Here is a 15,951-nt window from a genome sequence, read left to right on the forward strand (position 1 = left end):
GTCAAGACACAGATCATCGATGCCTAGACGTAAGTCATAATCTTCGATGTTGAGGCCGAAGTCGACGTCTCAGCGCAGATCATCATCGAAGCAGAGATCGTCGGATGTCCTATCGTCGAGGCAGGGGCCTCCGTCTACGTCAGCAAGACACTCGACGTCGAGACAGCAGTCTTCGTCGGTTTCACAGCCAACGTCGAGACACAGTTTTCCGTCGAAGGAAAGGCGCTCGACGTCAAGGCACAGCCCTCCAACGCAGCAAAGACTATCGATGTCGAGGTGCAGACCTCTTTCGAAGACGATCGACGTCGAGACCGGGATCTCCGTCTAGGCGCCACTCTACGTCGAGGCACAGCCCTCCAACGAAGCGAGCACGATCGACGTTGAGACAGGAATCTCCGTCGAGGCGGCACTCGACGTCGAGACACAGCCCTCCGTCGAAGAGCAGAATATCCAGATCGACGTTGAGACGCGGGACTCCGTCGAAGCAGTCAACGTTGACACATGCCTTCAAGATCGACGTCAAGACCAAGATCTCCATCGCAAGTGACATCGAGACAGAGGTCTCCGTCTGTGTCAATTCCACTAAGCTTCTCTCCGTCCCCTTCATCGACGTTGAGAGCAGGCTCCCACCGTTCCGGCACCAAAACCGGTTCCCCGGAGGTGGTCATTTCAACTTCAAGTAGCCAGTGCTCTCCCTCTGGTGATCATCATGCAGCAGAAAAGGCTCATCAGGAAGGACCAAAATCTCCACCTCGGTCTCATGTGAGAGCAGAGGGCTCTCCATCCATTCACCTCTCTCCCAGATGGATGCAGCCGTTACATCTATCGGCTGATCGTACACAAGCAGCAGGCGTCAGAAGGGAGCCCAGTACGGCTCATAGGTCCCCGCTGGCTCACCTAGCACAAGATGCGGATCTTTCACCTCCAAGAGGAAGAGCTCGTACTCTCTCTCCTGCACCAACATCTAAGAGGAGATCAAGATCACGCAGCAGAAGGAGAAGACACAGGTCTCCAACAGCGTCCACCGCCTCAACATATTCCTCAAAAAGGGACTACTCGCCCACCCTTACTGATAGTCCACCGTCTAGGATCTCTCCGGTGGACGATGTAAGCACATTCCAGGACGTGCAGGCCAGGGGGGCTTCCAAGCTGAACATTCCCATGCCTGTTCAGCAGACTATCTCTTCGGTCATTTCTGAGACTTTGAATCAGAAGAAGTCCTCTCGCCCATTACTGCCTCCTAGTACAGGGTCTGCTCAAGCCAGTTATGGACTTTTTTCTTACGCCGGCCACTCTCAAGACCGCACTGCCGAGAATGCTAAAAAAGTATTGTCAGTCGAACGAGGATCTCTCTCCTTTTTGAAGTCGGATCCAAACCCGGACTCTGTAATTGTGGCTGCCGCCAAAAAGACCCGCTCCTCGTCTACAGTACCACCAGACAAGGAGAGCAAAACACAAGACTCATGGGGGGGGGAAAGTATGTGGCACTTCCGTATCCATGCTTAAAGTCTCCAGTGCTTCAGCTCTATTGGGGCGCTAAGATAGAGCGTTATGGGACTCGCTACAGCGTTTTTCAAATAAGCTACCCAAGGAAGACCGTAAGGACTTCAAAGAAGTTTTACATGAGGGCAGCTTGGTGGCGAACCAAGTCATTAGTGCTGCGGCGGATGGAGCTACACTCTCAGCACACTCCTACGTCCACGGAATCTGTGCCAGAAGACCTTCATGGCTTCGCCTTACAGCTCTAAAGCCAGAGGTGCTGTCCCGGATTCTCAACCTGCCATTTTCCGGTACATCGTTGTTTGGCTCGCACACCGATGAAGAGATGGCACGGATGAAGACCGAGCTAGATACCCTGAAGGCGGTAGGGCTGGAGAAGAGAAAAGAGTTTTGTCGCCGTTACTGCAGTACCGATCGCTGATCTTTCCAACAGAGGGTTCAAACCCCTCATTGGCAAACAAACCAAAACCAGCAGGGACAGCAGAAATCTCAGTACCAAAACCGGCGATCCAACAGGGGAAGAGGAGGGAACCGTCAGTCCTCTACCTCGACGAAACCTCCAACCAAGCAATGAGTTTCTGCTTCCTCCAGTACCGTGCACCGCTCCAGTAGGAGGAAGTGTTGCAAATCATCTTCAAGAGTGGCAAGCCATCACAAAAGATCAGTGGGTGCTGACTACGCTGCAAAATGGGTACTCTCCACGTTTCTGACGTTGTCCTGACTCGATCCCTCCGGTAACATCATCAAGCTACCAGATCAACATGCTACAGAGGGAAGTGGGCATCCTTCTCCGAAAGTCAGCCATAGAGAAGGTCCCATGGTCGGGGAGTATATTCCAGATGCTTCCTGGTAAAGACAAAAGGTCAGAAGTCGGAATACAGACCCATTTTGGATCTGCGAGGACTCAACAAGTCCATCAAAACGAGAAACATTTCGCATGCTGGCTCTCCACCAAATATATCCTCACCTTCGCAAAGGGGATTGGATGTGTTCGCTGGATCTGCAAGATGCCTATTTTCATATACCGATAAATATGCATCACCGGCAATATCTACGATTCATGGTAGGAACATCCCACTATCAATTTAAAAAGTGCTGCCCTTAGGACTGAAATAAGCTCCCTGGGTATTCACGAAGTGCGTGGCAGTGGAGGCAGCTACTCTGCTGCGCAGAGGCATCTTTGTCTACCCTTATCTAGACGATTGGTTGCTGAAGGGCTCCTCTCCCCAGACTGTGAGGAACCATTTCCAGCAGTGTCTACGGCTCTGTCAAAAACTGGGCCTACACGTGAACTACCAGAAGTCGACACAGCAACCCACTCAAACAATCCACTACCTGGGGGTGCTGATAGACTCCGAGCGAGGAAAAGTGTTTCCTTCGGAGGAGAGACAATTATCCCTCATTCACAAACGCAGACAGATTTTGAAAAGCAACCCGTCGTCTGTACCTCAGATCGCCTCCTTGCTAGGATCAATGGCATCCTGCATTTTTCTGGTGCCCAATGCCAGATTAAAATTGCATCCTCTGCAGCAGGATCTGGAGGGCAAATGGGATCAATGGTCTGCTCGCGGGGAAGACAAGATCTGTCTATCACACGCAGCCAAAGCATCCATTCCGTGGTGGATGAAGAGGGACAATCTGGAAGTAGGTGTTCCGTTCCATCAAACTCCTCCCTCTCAGACTCTGATCACAGACGCTTCGCTACAAGGATGGGGAGCCCACATGGGCTCTCTGCAGACGCAAGGCCTATGGTCCTCAAAAGAACAATTGTACCATATAAACATGCTGGAGCTCAGGGCTGTTCATCTTGCTCTCAAGGCTTTCCTCCCTTCGATTTAGACGAGTTCCATCCTAGTACAGACGGACAATACCACCACAATGTACTACCTGAACAAGCAGGGGGGAACTCGCTTGAGGACCCTGTCATTGGAGGCGCAGTCCCTTTGGCACTGGCGAGGAAGCTATCCATCACAGCAGTTCACCTGCCGGGAGAGCAGAATTCTCAAGCGGATGCCCTCAGTCGCCAATTTGAGGAACAACAGGACTAGGTTCTCAACAACGAAGTGGTCGACGACGTCTTCCAGGCTTGGGGCTATCCAAGCATAGACCTGTTCGCGGACGAAGAAAACACAAGATGCTGAGACTTCGCCTCAAGGTACTACTGACCAGGAATCGAAGGGGAATGCCCTTTTGATCAGCGGCATTTGTGTACGCCTTTCCACCCCTGCCTCTCATCCTGAAGGTGGTGACCAAGCTGTCACACTCTGACACCACGATGATACTGATTGCTCCAGACTGGCCGAGGCAGTGGTGGTACCCGTAGCTTCTACATATGTCAGTGAAGCCACACAAGAGGCTGCCGTGCAGACCGGACCTGCTGTCCAAGATGAACGGGAGGATTCATCACCCCAACCTTCCATCACTGAACTTGGTAGCATGGCTCCTGAGGTGTTCCAGTATGGACATCTAGGCCTACCTCAATACTGCATGTCCATATTGAAAGAAGCAAGGAGACCTTCGACAAGGCACTCTTATGCTTGTAAATGGAAGCGTTTTTACATATGGTGTGTGCAAAATAATTGTAGTCCCACCAAGGGGCAGGAGGAAGTAGTCTTGCCCTATTTGCTTTACCTACCCAGAGCAGGTTTAAAATTCTCATCCATTAAGGTGCACCTGGCTGCCATTACGGCGTACAGGCGTTCTCCTTCTCAACCGTCGTTCTTTCAGTTGCAGGTGGTGAAGGATTTTCTGCAGGGCCTTAAGAAGGTCTACCCTCCGGTCCGACCTCCTTGGGAGCTGAACTTGGTACTGTCAAAATTGATGGGTTCACCCTTCGAGCCTATCCACAAAGCAACCTTGCAACACCTTACGTGGAAGGTAGCTTTCTTGGTGGCTATCACCTCAGCTTGTAGGGTGAGTGAGATACAGGCCCTCTGTTCAAAAGACCCCTACTTGGTCTTCCATCTCAATAGGGTAGTCCTCTGAACACATTCATCCTTCCTTCCGAAGGTGGTGTCCGATTTTCATGTAAATCAAACAATTTCTCTTCTGACCTTTTTGCCCAATCCCTCCACTCCAGCTGAGAGGCCTCTACATTCTTTGGACCTTAAAAGGGTCTTGAAGTTTTATCTGGACAGGTCGAAGCCATTGAGAAAGTCTGACCGCCTATTTAATAAGTATGGTTCGGTCAGGACAGGTTTCCCAGCATCAAAGCGGTCCATCTCCAGATGGATAGTCTCATGCATCAAATTGGCTTACCAGTTAGCACAGAAGCCTCTTTTGTTTGCTCCCAAAGCTCATTCCACAAGAGGAAAAGCAGCTACGACTGCTTTCCTCAATAATGTACCGCTTTCTGAGATCTGTAAAGCAGCCACTTGGAGATCAGTTCATACATTTACAAGACACTACTGTCTTGACTCAGATACTAGAGCAGACACTCAAGTAGGTCAGGCCTCCTTGAGGAATCTGTTCAACAGCTGACTTTTCGGTTGTTGTTAATTCGGTCACTTTGTTTCTCATTTGCCTGCAGGTGGTTGATGGGCTTGCTATTCTATTCAGTGCTTATGACTATTGATGATGATCCCCTGGAAGAGAAGGATAAGTTACCTACCTGTAATCCTAGTTCTCTTCCAGGGGTATCCTCATCAAAGTCATAAGCAACCCACCCGCCTCCCCAAGCAAATTAGATTTTTTTTCTGAAGTGTTAAAGGATATCTTTGTGCCCTGACCGTCGGGGTTATGCAAAGAACAACTGATCTAACTGTCACCCCTGAGGCATGATGCTAGGGGTCATGGCTGCCTTAAAGGCACGGTGCCAGTTTTTGTTGAAAATGCTTTAATTTTCTATGCTATTGGTTTACAATGCAGCCTGTAGGCTAACAATGTCTACTTAATTTGCAGTTTGCTCTTTGCATGCTTTACTCATTAAAAGAAAAGTGTTCAAGTGCTACTTGCCCTCTTGTGTTTTTATATATCGGCAAATACAGTCTTTGTGTGTAATTACATTGTTTAGCCTCCTATTGGGAGCTGCATTGGTATGAGAAAAAATTATTTATATATATATATATATATATATATATATATTACCTACTGGCGGTCGCGAGTAGGTAGTTTATAGTTAGAATGTTGCGGATTTCCTATGGATGATAGGTCCTATTTCAAATAACTTTGGCGCTGGTTGACGAATCTTAGCGAAATTTTCAAAACTCGTGGCCTGCTCTGGTCTGCCCCTATCCTGAAAGTCGTCAAGCGGGGGCCGAGAAAAAAGGGGGGTCCCAAAACGTGTTTTCCCCATGCAATTTTCCATAGGGACCGTTAGTCGCAGCTACAGCCCAAACAGCTGAACGGAATTACACCAAATTTGGCAAAGAGGTAGCCCTTGGTTCACACTCGTGCCTTTTGGTTAAATGGTGTAAATCCGTTCAGTAGTTCCTGAGATATTCAAAAGAAAAAAGATATATCTAGGGCCACGGATCCTCCCGAGCACAAGCTTTATGCTAATTGGCTGTCAACACTTCAAACCAGGAAGTGTTGGCAGCCATCTTGTGCCTCGGTAACTGAGGCACAAGAAAGCAGTGAAAAAAACACAAAAAGGGGGCAGGGTAGAAACACCCTGACCCCCCTAGGCCTGCTCCGGGGGTCCCACAAGGACCTCCAAAAAAAAAGTATATATATATTTTTTTTTTTAAATTGCGGGATACGCTTAGGAACCGCGCATCCCGCAGTGAAAAAAAAAAAACTAAGCGCGGGCTTCCGCGCTTCGTTTTTAATTATCCGCCGGGGGGGCCAATATGCACTTTTGAATGGGGGGCCCAGAGGGGCCCCGGGGACCGCCACCCCCAGGGCTTTAGTGAATTATGGGGGGGGGGAGGCTTTCAGCTCCCCCCCCCCCTCCCCCAGCCCCGGGGACCGCCACCTTCCGGGGCTTTAATATACATAGGGGGGGGGGGGGCTCAAAGGCCTGCTTGCTACTCTATTCAGTGCTTATGACTATTGATGAGAATCCCCTGGAAGAGAAGGATTAGTTACTTACCTGTAATCCTAGTTCTCTTCCAGGGGTATACTCATCAAAGTCATAAGCAACCCTCCCACCTCCCCGGACGAGCATTTATAGTATGTTAATGTAGTGTTTGCATCTTATACTCAGGCTTCTTCAACTTAGTACACTGTAAAAAAGAACTGACCTGTCACCTGCGGTGCATGATGGGAGCAGAGGAGCTCCTGGAGGTCTTAAAGGCACGGTGTCCAGGTTCTTGGAAGCCTTAAAGGCAAGCCTTAAAGTACTGTGATGTTTATTCATCTATGCAGCCAATGGGCCGACTACCTGCTATTACCTGTTTTTCTTTTTTGAAAATAAAGGTTTCTTGTGTGACACTATTGCAGTGTATTACAAGGTGTATGTAGGAGTTTATTCTTGTACAAGAAAAACCTATGTAATTTTGGTGTTTTGCCCTATTGGAACTATGTTAGGCTGCATATTTATGTATTTCTATACATGTATATATGTATGTCGCGGAAGTGCTAGGCACTTGTGGGCCCCAACATACATACATACATATATATATATATATATATATATATATATATATATATATATATATATATATATATATATATATATACAGAAAGATTAGTTACTTGCCTGTAATCCTAGTTCTCTTCCAGGGGCATACTCAAAGTCATTAGCACTGAATAATCCCCGCCCACGTGCAGGATCCCGGACCATATAAAAAATAAATATATATATATATATATATATATATATATATATATATATATATATATATATATATATATATATATATATATTTATATATTTATATATTTATTTTTTATATGGTCCGGGATCCTGCACGTGGGCGGGGATTATTCAGTGCTAATGACTTTGAGTATGCCCCTGGAAGAGAACTAGGATTACAGGCAAGTAACTAATCTTTCTGTTCCTACATGACTGAAGCATAGGCTTGTGCCAACATAATCAAAGAGGTCAAGAGGGAACACTGGCACAGTTGCACAAAGCAGAGAAGACAATCTTGTACAGAAACGCCGAAGGTGGGCTTTGGTAAAGATGCAGGGCAACGAAGGAGCAAGGGAGGAGAGCGGACTGTAGACCCCAGATGGACAAGAGCGAAGAAAGGACCGGGACAAGACAATGGTGGTATGGAGGGGCTCGAACCTGCAAGAAGTACTTGGGCATTGAGTGACCGTGGAGGATGAGGAGACAAAGATACTTGGTTGAGCCAGCTGGAGGGATAGAGATCGCAGAATGCTCATGGAAGTAAGGGCAGGGGTACATGAATGGTCCAGAATGCAAACGAGCATTGGCAAAGCCAATGAGTTTCGCCTTTCAGTGACAAATACTCAACACTTTGGTTTGCCTTTGCTTTTTGCAAATGTGACACCATATCAGCTGCAACAGTGCCAATTATGTATACATGTGGATGTGTAGCAACATATGATCACAAACGCATCATGTTTCCCTTTTTTGTTGATTTTGTTATTTTTTTAGCTTTTAATTTACTGTCCCAACATTGGTGGAAACCAATCTTGGACGGTAAATTGAAAAATATATGTGAAAAAGTGTGTTAAACATAAGAGTGGCTTGGTAGCAAGTTCCAGCTGTTGGACCCTCCAAAAAGCAGAAAAGTTTTTGTTTTCTTAAAGGAACAGGAGTGGGTAGAGGAGCAATATTGCAAATTGAGAGCAGAATTAATTGCCAAGCAGGAGGCGCGAAATACAGGGGTGAGAAGAGTTTTGGGGGAGTGGGAAGAGGCCTGGAGAGCCCCACGGAGAAAATTTGAGGGGGTAAATAACACTGAAGAGAAAAAGAAAACACAAGTTATCGATTGCATTTTTGTAGAGATTAGAAACCTCCGATACTTGGTATGCAGCATTACATTTTATAAGAAGTGCTATTACACTAAGGAAGCGGTATGAATCAAGACTATCAACCCTGTAATGAGTTTCTTATGGAATCTTTGGTAGACTAGATTTGGGTCCTTTTTAATTTAACAAACGCACTGAATAATCAGTTTTATAAATTGTTTTAGATACATTGTAGAGGTGTATTGTTTTAATATAATTGCTTGGATTGCTTTTATGATCCATATGGTAAATTGTACTGCACGTTGATGCCGTGCATTTGTTCGATCTTATTCATTTATGGCCGTTAATGCCAATTAAAGATTTATTGACTGACTGACAAAACACACACGCACCAATGGAGTGCTAAATGAAAAAGAAAAAATAGTTCTCTGAATGTAAAGCAGTAGGGCAATACAAGCCATCCAATCAGGATTGTAGCCAAGCTGTGCTCAAAAGTGAGGAAAAACACAAGAAAATGAAAAGTAAATTGAAGGCGAAACAAGCAAATGTGACTGACAAGAAAAACAACTAATGTTAAGCAGTGTGTTGACCCAAAGCCCGCTGTAAGTGTCGCTATCTGTTAGCCGGACCTAAAAAAGAAAAGCATTTGCTATGCAATAGGTCTTGCATTTGCGAGAGTTTAAGCTATTGGCATTGTAAATGACAATGCCTTTTCTCTGTTTTGCTAATTAACACATACATAAAAGGCATTGTCATTTACAATACCAATAGCTCAAACTCTTGTAAATACGAGACATATTCAATGAAGTGGCCGCCATGTTTCTGGGCTGCTCGAAAAGTGAAAGTGTCCACAGTGGTGACGCTTACGAAATTGGTTCAAACAATAATGTTTTAAAAAGCAACTGTGAATGTTCATGTATGCGCAATACTTCAGTTACAGTTCAACTGTGAAGTGCCAAAAAAACGCTGGGTTCTGCAGCCAACGTCTGAATTGTAAGACCAGTAAAATAATTTTTTTGAGGGTTTCATTTGGCATCGTAAGTCACCTTTGTCACTTAAGAGGACTACGATAAAAATATACAGAATGACAAAAATAAAGTTAAAGAGTCAAGCTAGTCCTAATAATAACACCAAGTTTAGGTAGGGTGCTCCCAATTTCCTACCCTAAAAATTATATTTTTGCCTTCTCCACTTTATAACCTCCTAAATATAGCAAATATGGTCTACCACTTTTCCCTCTTATCGCCAGATTGACACGCATACTGGTGATAGATCGCATTCTTCGATCGCCGTCCTTGATGGGGTACTTGCCTAATGAAAGGCTCTGCTGAATAATCAGTTTAAAGTTCAGAAATGTCAACCGACCAGATTTGCTTTCTTTCTTGTGCACTGGCTTACATTTGGAAGTCACAAATGCAGATAAATCCAGTTAGTAATAACAAGTGTTCTACCACCCAGCATTCCTCCACATCTCCTGATAAAAATAATACCTCACTTGTGTAGGTAGGCCTAGCGCCCACAACAGGTAGGGGCCCGAAACTCACCATGGACACTTCAAATTTTTCCACTCAAAACTGACCCTTGTGTTTGCAATTTGGGTCGCTGTGAATTTTGGGCCCTAACTCCGCCGTTACCCTGGGACACCTACCAAACCCAAACATTTCTGAACAGTAGACATGTGGGGGGTGTTCATGGTGGCATGACGCGAGTGGCTGTCACCAGGTCTTCTTCACCAGAAGCCCTTGCAAACCTTACATTATTTTCACATTTCTGTGAGGGAAACTTCTAGAATCTGGGGAGCCAAAAATGTTCTACCACTTCACATTCCCTTACGTCTCCCGATAAAAGCGGTACCTCACGTGTGTGGGTGGGCGTAGCACAGGCAATAGGAAAGGGCCCAAACGGCAATGTGGAGACATCAACATTTCCTATCAAAATATCACCTGATTTGGTAATACTAGTAGCTATGATATTTGGGCCCAGGCGTCACTCAGGGACACCTACAAAGTCCAGATATTTCTGAAAGCTAGACACCTGCAGAAGTCCAGGGTGGTGTGCCTGCCATGGATCTCTCCATGTTTTCTTACCCAGAATGTCTTGCAAAGCTCAAACATTTTCTAAATTCTCACATTTCTGTATGGAAAAGTTCAGGAAACTGATGGATCCCGAAATTTCCTGTCACCCAGCATTCTCGCACATCTTCCAATATAACGAATGGTACCTCACCGGTGTGGGTGGGTCTAGCACCTACTACAGGAAAGGTGCCGAAATCCAATGTGGCAACATCAATAAAAGGGGTAGCCACGCTATTTGGACCCAGGCTTGGTGGTTACCTAGGGATGCCCACCCAACCCAGACATATCGAAAATTAGATACCCAGAGGAGTCCAGGATGGTGTGCCTTCTGTGGATCCCATGAGGTTTTCTTACCCACAATGCCCCGAAAACCTCAATCTTTGCCTAAAATCACATATTTTCCTTACATTTACCCAGTGAGGGAACTCACCAAATCAGTCCTCCTCTGCAACTCACTGTAAGCAAATGGCTTCACCAAATCAGTTCTCCTCTCCGGAAATACAAATGGCTTCCAGTGCGTCTCCAGCAAGTAAATGATATCAGAGCGCTGGACGCGCTAACATCTTCGTCAGTGGTGCAAGCAGCAGTGCTTTTGTTACCATCGCTGGAGAAGGCATGTGGTGAAGGGAGACCCAGCGCTCCCTTCACTAGTGGGGGCTTGGATGTGCGGGACCCGTCCTTTAGTACCTGCAAAGCAAGCTAAGTGGGTCAGATAAGCTTGTCTTCCTAAAAATTGGGGTTGTGGTTCTAAAACGTTGGGGCAGCAGTGCTCTAAAGTCATCTGATGCACTGTTGCAATACATTTTGCCCTACTGATGCTAAAGCAAACTCATAACCGTCCTAGATTTCTACCTTGTCCCAAGACTGCAATAGATTCTTATTAACTCCTTTTCTTAAAACACACACTCTTAACACGGTAAAAAAGATGCCCAACTCTTCAATTTTACACTTCTTTATTTATGAATTATGTGATGTTGTAATTCACTAATTTGAAATTTAGCTGGGTGCTTGAATTTTATCTACTACTTTCTTATTAGATAATTTGAGATTTTTTTTTCCTGAGTAGTATTTATGTAACATGATTTATTCACCGCTCTCCAAACCATTTGCCATTCGCATGAGTATTGGGACTGGTACGGGTGATGTGATAGAACAAAGGGCTGAATCAGGGAGTGCTTGTTATCGGGAATAGCAAGCTTGTGAGTACGTGTCACGTCAACATGCTTACTAAAGATCTACCTATTCATGAACTGAACCACTAAAACGCATTTTTAATATACGGTTTAGTGTTTGTATGTTCTGTTTACTCTCGTGTGAAAACCTTTTTCTTATTTTCCCCCTTTGGATCAGACTTGGAAAGGTTCCACAGCGAAGCCCAGAAAGATTAAATGTGATGTCAGAATGGAAAATTCAAGGTCACCAGAACTGCTTCCAAAACCTGAAGTGCATGAGACTCTTCCTTTTGAGCAACCCTGCGCTTCCTCTTCCAAGTGGGGCAGATTTCTCTCCTCTGTTGAGAGTTGTGTGAATGTGAGTTACCAGCCATATTCAGAAGGTGTCCAGAATTCATACACCCCACTAGGGACCTCTACCACAACTGGTTTTCTTCAGGATAGAACTCAGCAAGTCAAAAAAGACTGTATGAAACCAGACAAAGGTGATTGGAATGGAAAATGTCTTGGGAGCTTGACAAAAGGGAGTGTCCTCCCGCCACATAAATCATTTCTCTGCACAAAGGGTCCACCCAGCGTGAACAATATAAACACCTCAGCTACGACAGACATTTCACAAGATTCCCAGTTTGCCTGTAAAACTTTGTCTGCAACAGATATAAAGAATCAAGCCCCACCAATTGGAATCTCCCAGTCACCCAAGTGGTTAAGTCATGGGACAACAACTCCTTTGCAGTCAATGCCTCATGCAGGACCTACTGCCCAAAGAGGTCTGTTTCAGACAGATGAAGACTTTGATGATGATATTTGAAATGCTGGAAGAATGTAATCTGCACAATTTATGTTTGTGAATTTTGTTACAGCATAATATGTTTGGGATGGCTTCTTATTCTCTATTGTACTGGCATGCACCTAAAATATTTTGTTTGCTCCAGCTTAACGTATATGTATGTTTGCTTAACTCGTATGTATTTGTAAGATCGCTAAGTTACTAGAAGGTAGCAGATTTAGAGCAATTATGAGTGGCTGGGATTAATTCAGGAGCTCTATTTAACAGTTGTTTTTCTCACTGAGATTTAGATCAGGGAACACTAAAGTCGTCTTTGCCTTCACAGATCAGGTGTAGCACTACAGTGGAAACAATTTACAAAGCAGTAGAGCAAAGACAGTACAATACAATCAAATCTGTCCACAATTCCATATAGGTGCAACCAAGTAGAGTATCCACTGCTTACGATAATTGCTGCCAAAGCAGAAAATAGACATAGAGACCTATCAAGGACAACTCTTTTTAAGACTAACACTCATTAAGTCACTTACGTTCATTAAACAAAAGTGTAGACTCTTGATGTCATAAATAAGTCTTCTTTGTTTCAATTCCAAAATGCCCATACAGCCAACTTGTTTTGTTCAGATGAACTTCTTCAGGGCTACAGATAATAAAACACGCATAGGAATATGCCTACATATTACAATATGAACAGAACATGAACATACTACAATATCACAAATACGAAAAATACCCCAATAGACTGAATTGGATGGCAGTATGATTGAATCACAGAATCTAAACGTGAAATTAATGAGGTTTGGGAACGCCAAACATGGTACAATTATTAGACACATAATAGACTTGCATACTATTCAGTGTATGATATTGAAGAAGCAATCCAAAATGAAACCTACAAAATATCGAAAATAAGAAAATGCAGAAAAGAGGGACAGAACCCATTACATTTAATAAAAATGTAAAACTATGTGCTGCCATACAGTCAGAAAAACAGAAATAGTGTAATCCTCTCCATATGGCCATGCCTGAATACATACATATGGGATGACATATTCTTATGCTTGTGTTATTATCTGCAGCCCTGAAGAACTTTGTTTGAACGAAACGTGTTGGCTGTATGGACTTTTTGTGATTGAAATGAAGAGGACTGATTTATGACATCAAGAGTCTTCACTTTCGTTTACTGAACATAGAGGATTTGATGACTGTTAGTCTTTAACAGATTGCTCCCTGATGGATCTTTTTGTAGCACAATTAGTGGTACAGCACGCTTTTGTATGTGTTTCACACATGCTTCAACCATGCAGTGAAAGGATTGCCTGTCATGGAGATGAGAAAGGATTTTTTGTGCTTTACATGGCATCGTTAGGAAATGTGCTTTTCAATTAGTCCTTTATTGCCATTTTGGCAATAGTTTTGTGTTGTGACTATCCATCTGCAATACAGGTTGACATCTTTACAATCCAGACTCCTAAGATATTGTAGCAATCGGACAAAAAACTAATTTCAAATATACGCTTGAAACTGGATGAGAAATCTTATTTGGTATAGACATGACATATTGTCAATAGTTAATAGAAGCTATCTGAAAGAAACACGTTAGTTAGATTCCTCACCTTAGAATATCCCCAGGCCTCAGGCTGGCTCCAGAAAGATTTTTCGTCAGCAATACCCCTTGCGCGTTGCTAGGCGTCGTGTGCGGCTCAGCGCCCGTCGTCGGCGTCGTGCGCCGGAATGACGTCGTCGGAGTACTTAAACACCGCCCTCTCGCGCTGACGTCAGTTCTTCTTTTTTCCGCGCCAGACAGCGCCGATCCGGGAAGAGCTTACCCCTTAGTCAATTTTTGACTAAACTTTAACTCTTTTTGGTCTTTTGTCGACTCGATGCCGGTATGATGCCTGGATTTAAGGCCTGTGACGCCTGTCATCGCCTGATGTCGGTGACGGATCGCCGGTGCCTTTACTGCCTGGGGGCCGACCCCAACGCGGAGTCGTGCCCCGATTGTCAGGCCTTGACCTCGAAGGCTAGGCGGGAGCGGTCCCGTAAGCTTCTCGAGCTTCGGCACTCGGCTCCGTGCCGCTCACGGTCCAGGAGGAGGTCCAAGGACCGGTCGCGGAGCCGCAGTCCCCATCATCGCTCGTCGGGCTCGAAGTCTTCGGGTAAGTCGAAGCGATCAAAGAAGTCCAAGAGGCGACACCGCTCTTTGAACTCCCCTTGCCGGTCGCGTGACTCGGCTGAGGGTCAGGGTGGTTCCACCCCCGCGGCTCCGCCGGAGCCGCGTCCGTCTCCATACCCGCCGGTCCCTGGGACTGACGCGACTCCGGCGGAGGTCAGTGCCTTCCTCTCGGCCATGAGGGGCCTGGCTCCACTGTCGACGCCTGCTGGCGCACCTTCGGGCCCCGCGGGCTCGACTGGGCGACCTCGCGTGCCGGCGGCCCCGGCCCCGGCGCCATCGACGACTTTGGTCCCGACGCTGCAGGTCCCCGAGGGATCCAGGCCTGAATCTCTGTCGGCGCCGGTCGACCTCACGACGCCTCCTCTGCCGGCGCCGACACCGGTTCCACCTCCAGCGCCGTCTCCGGACGATGCCGTTCCCCGGTTTAGCCCCTGTCCGCACCCGACGCTGACACGGCGCCACCCGGCGCCGCACCCGACGCCGATGGATGACCGTTTCATCTACCGTCCGGCTCCGATCGTTCCTCCTGTTTATCAGGAATCTGATGGCGGGGGCGACTGGGAGGGGTCTGAGGACCCTATGGCCCTCCAGGGTCAACTTTCACAGGACTGGGCAGACGAACTAGGGGATGCCAGTGGTCTGGACACTTCGCCGGACGCTGGCTTCATCTCTCCTCCGACTGTGGCTTCGGAGGAAATGCAGCTTTTTCAGTGGTGCTGCGCAAGTCGGTCGAAGCCGTGGAGGACGTGCTGCCACTGTGTCCGGAGGAGGCCCGGACATGTCTCTCCCAGGCACTTGCTGACGGGCGAGATGCAGCGCGACATGCCATACGGTGTGAACTTGACACCACGGACTCGCTGGGTAGGGCGATTTCCACCACGGTGGTGCTCCGGCGCCACGCCTGGCTGAGGTCCACGTCTTTTTCTGGGGATGTCCAGAGTACCCTCATGGATATGCCCTTTGATGGCGCTCGCCTTTTTGGTGAGAAGGCGGATAGTGCGCTGGCTCGTTTTAAGGACTCCCGGGCTACGGCCACGTCCTTGGGTCTCTCGGCCCCACGGCCGCACACTTCCGCCTTTCGCCCCTTTCGTGGCCAAAGAAGGGGCGCCTCCTCACGTCCGCCTAGCCACCGGCCGCAGAACCAACCTGCACGCGGTCGCGGACGCGTGGGTTCTGCCGTGGCGGTTCTAGAGGACAACGCGCTCTGTCCACATCCACCCTGGCAGCATCCGCCTCAAAGCCCTCCTAGTCCGAGCTTTCAGGCCCATTCCACGCCAGTGGGCGGCAGAGTTCGCCATCACCTGCTCCACTGGCGTTCCATCACTTCGGACAGGTGGGTGCTGCAAATCGTCCGAAGGGGCTACTCCCTCCCCTTCGAGACGACCCCTCCAGCCATGCCACTGTATATCGGAG

At 46.8% G+C, this 15,951-nt stretch overlaps 1 protein-coding gene across 3 annotated transcripts in view; it reads left to right on the plus strand.

Moving 5' to 3' along the window:
- The window catches only part of MRNIP (MRN complex interacting protein), a 348,104-nt gene extending 334,283 nt beyond the window's left edge, over positions 1-13,821 (plus strand). For all 3 annotated transcript variants that reach the window (XM_085617754.1, XM_085617753.1, XM_085617752.1), the window contains exon 7: positions 11,751-13,821. In XM_085617754.1, coding sequence (XP_085473880.1) covers positions 11,751-12,383 — 633 coding nt within the window. In that variant the 3' untranslated portion in view covers positions 12,384-13,821. The remainder of the gene's footprint in view (positions 1-11,750) is intronic.
- The last annotated feature ends 2,130 nt before the right edge of the window (positions 13,822-15,951 follow it).

Source organism: Triturus cristatus, chromosome 7 (assembly GCF_964204655.1).
Source record: "Triturus cristatus chromosome 7, aTriCri1.1, whole genome shotgun sequence".
Lineage (NCBI taxonomy): Eukaryota > Metazoa > Chordata > Amphibia > Caudata > Salamandridae > Triturus > Triturus cristatus.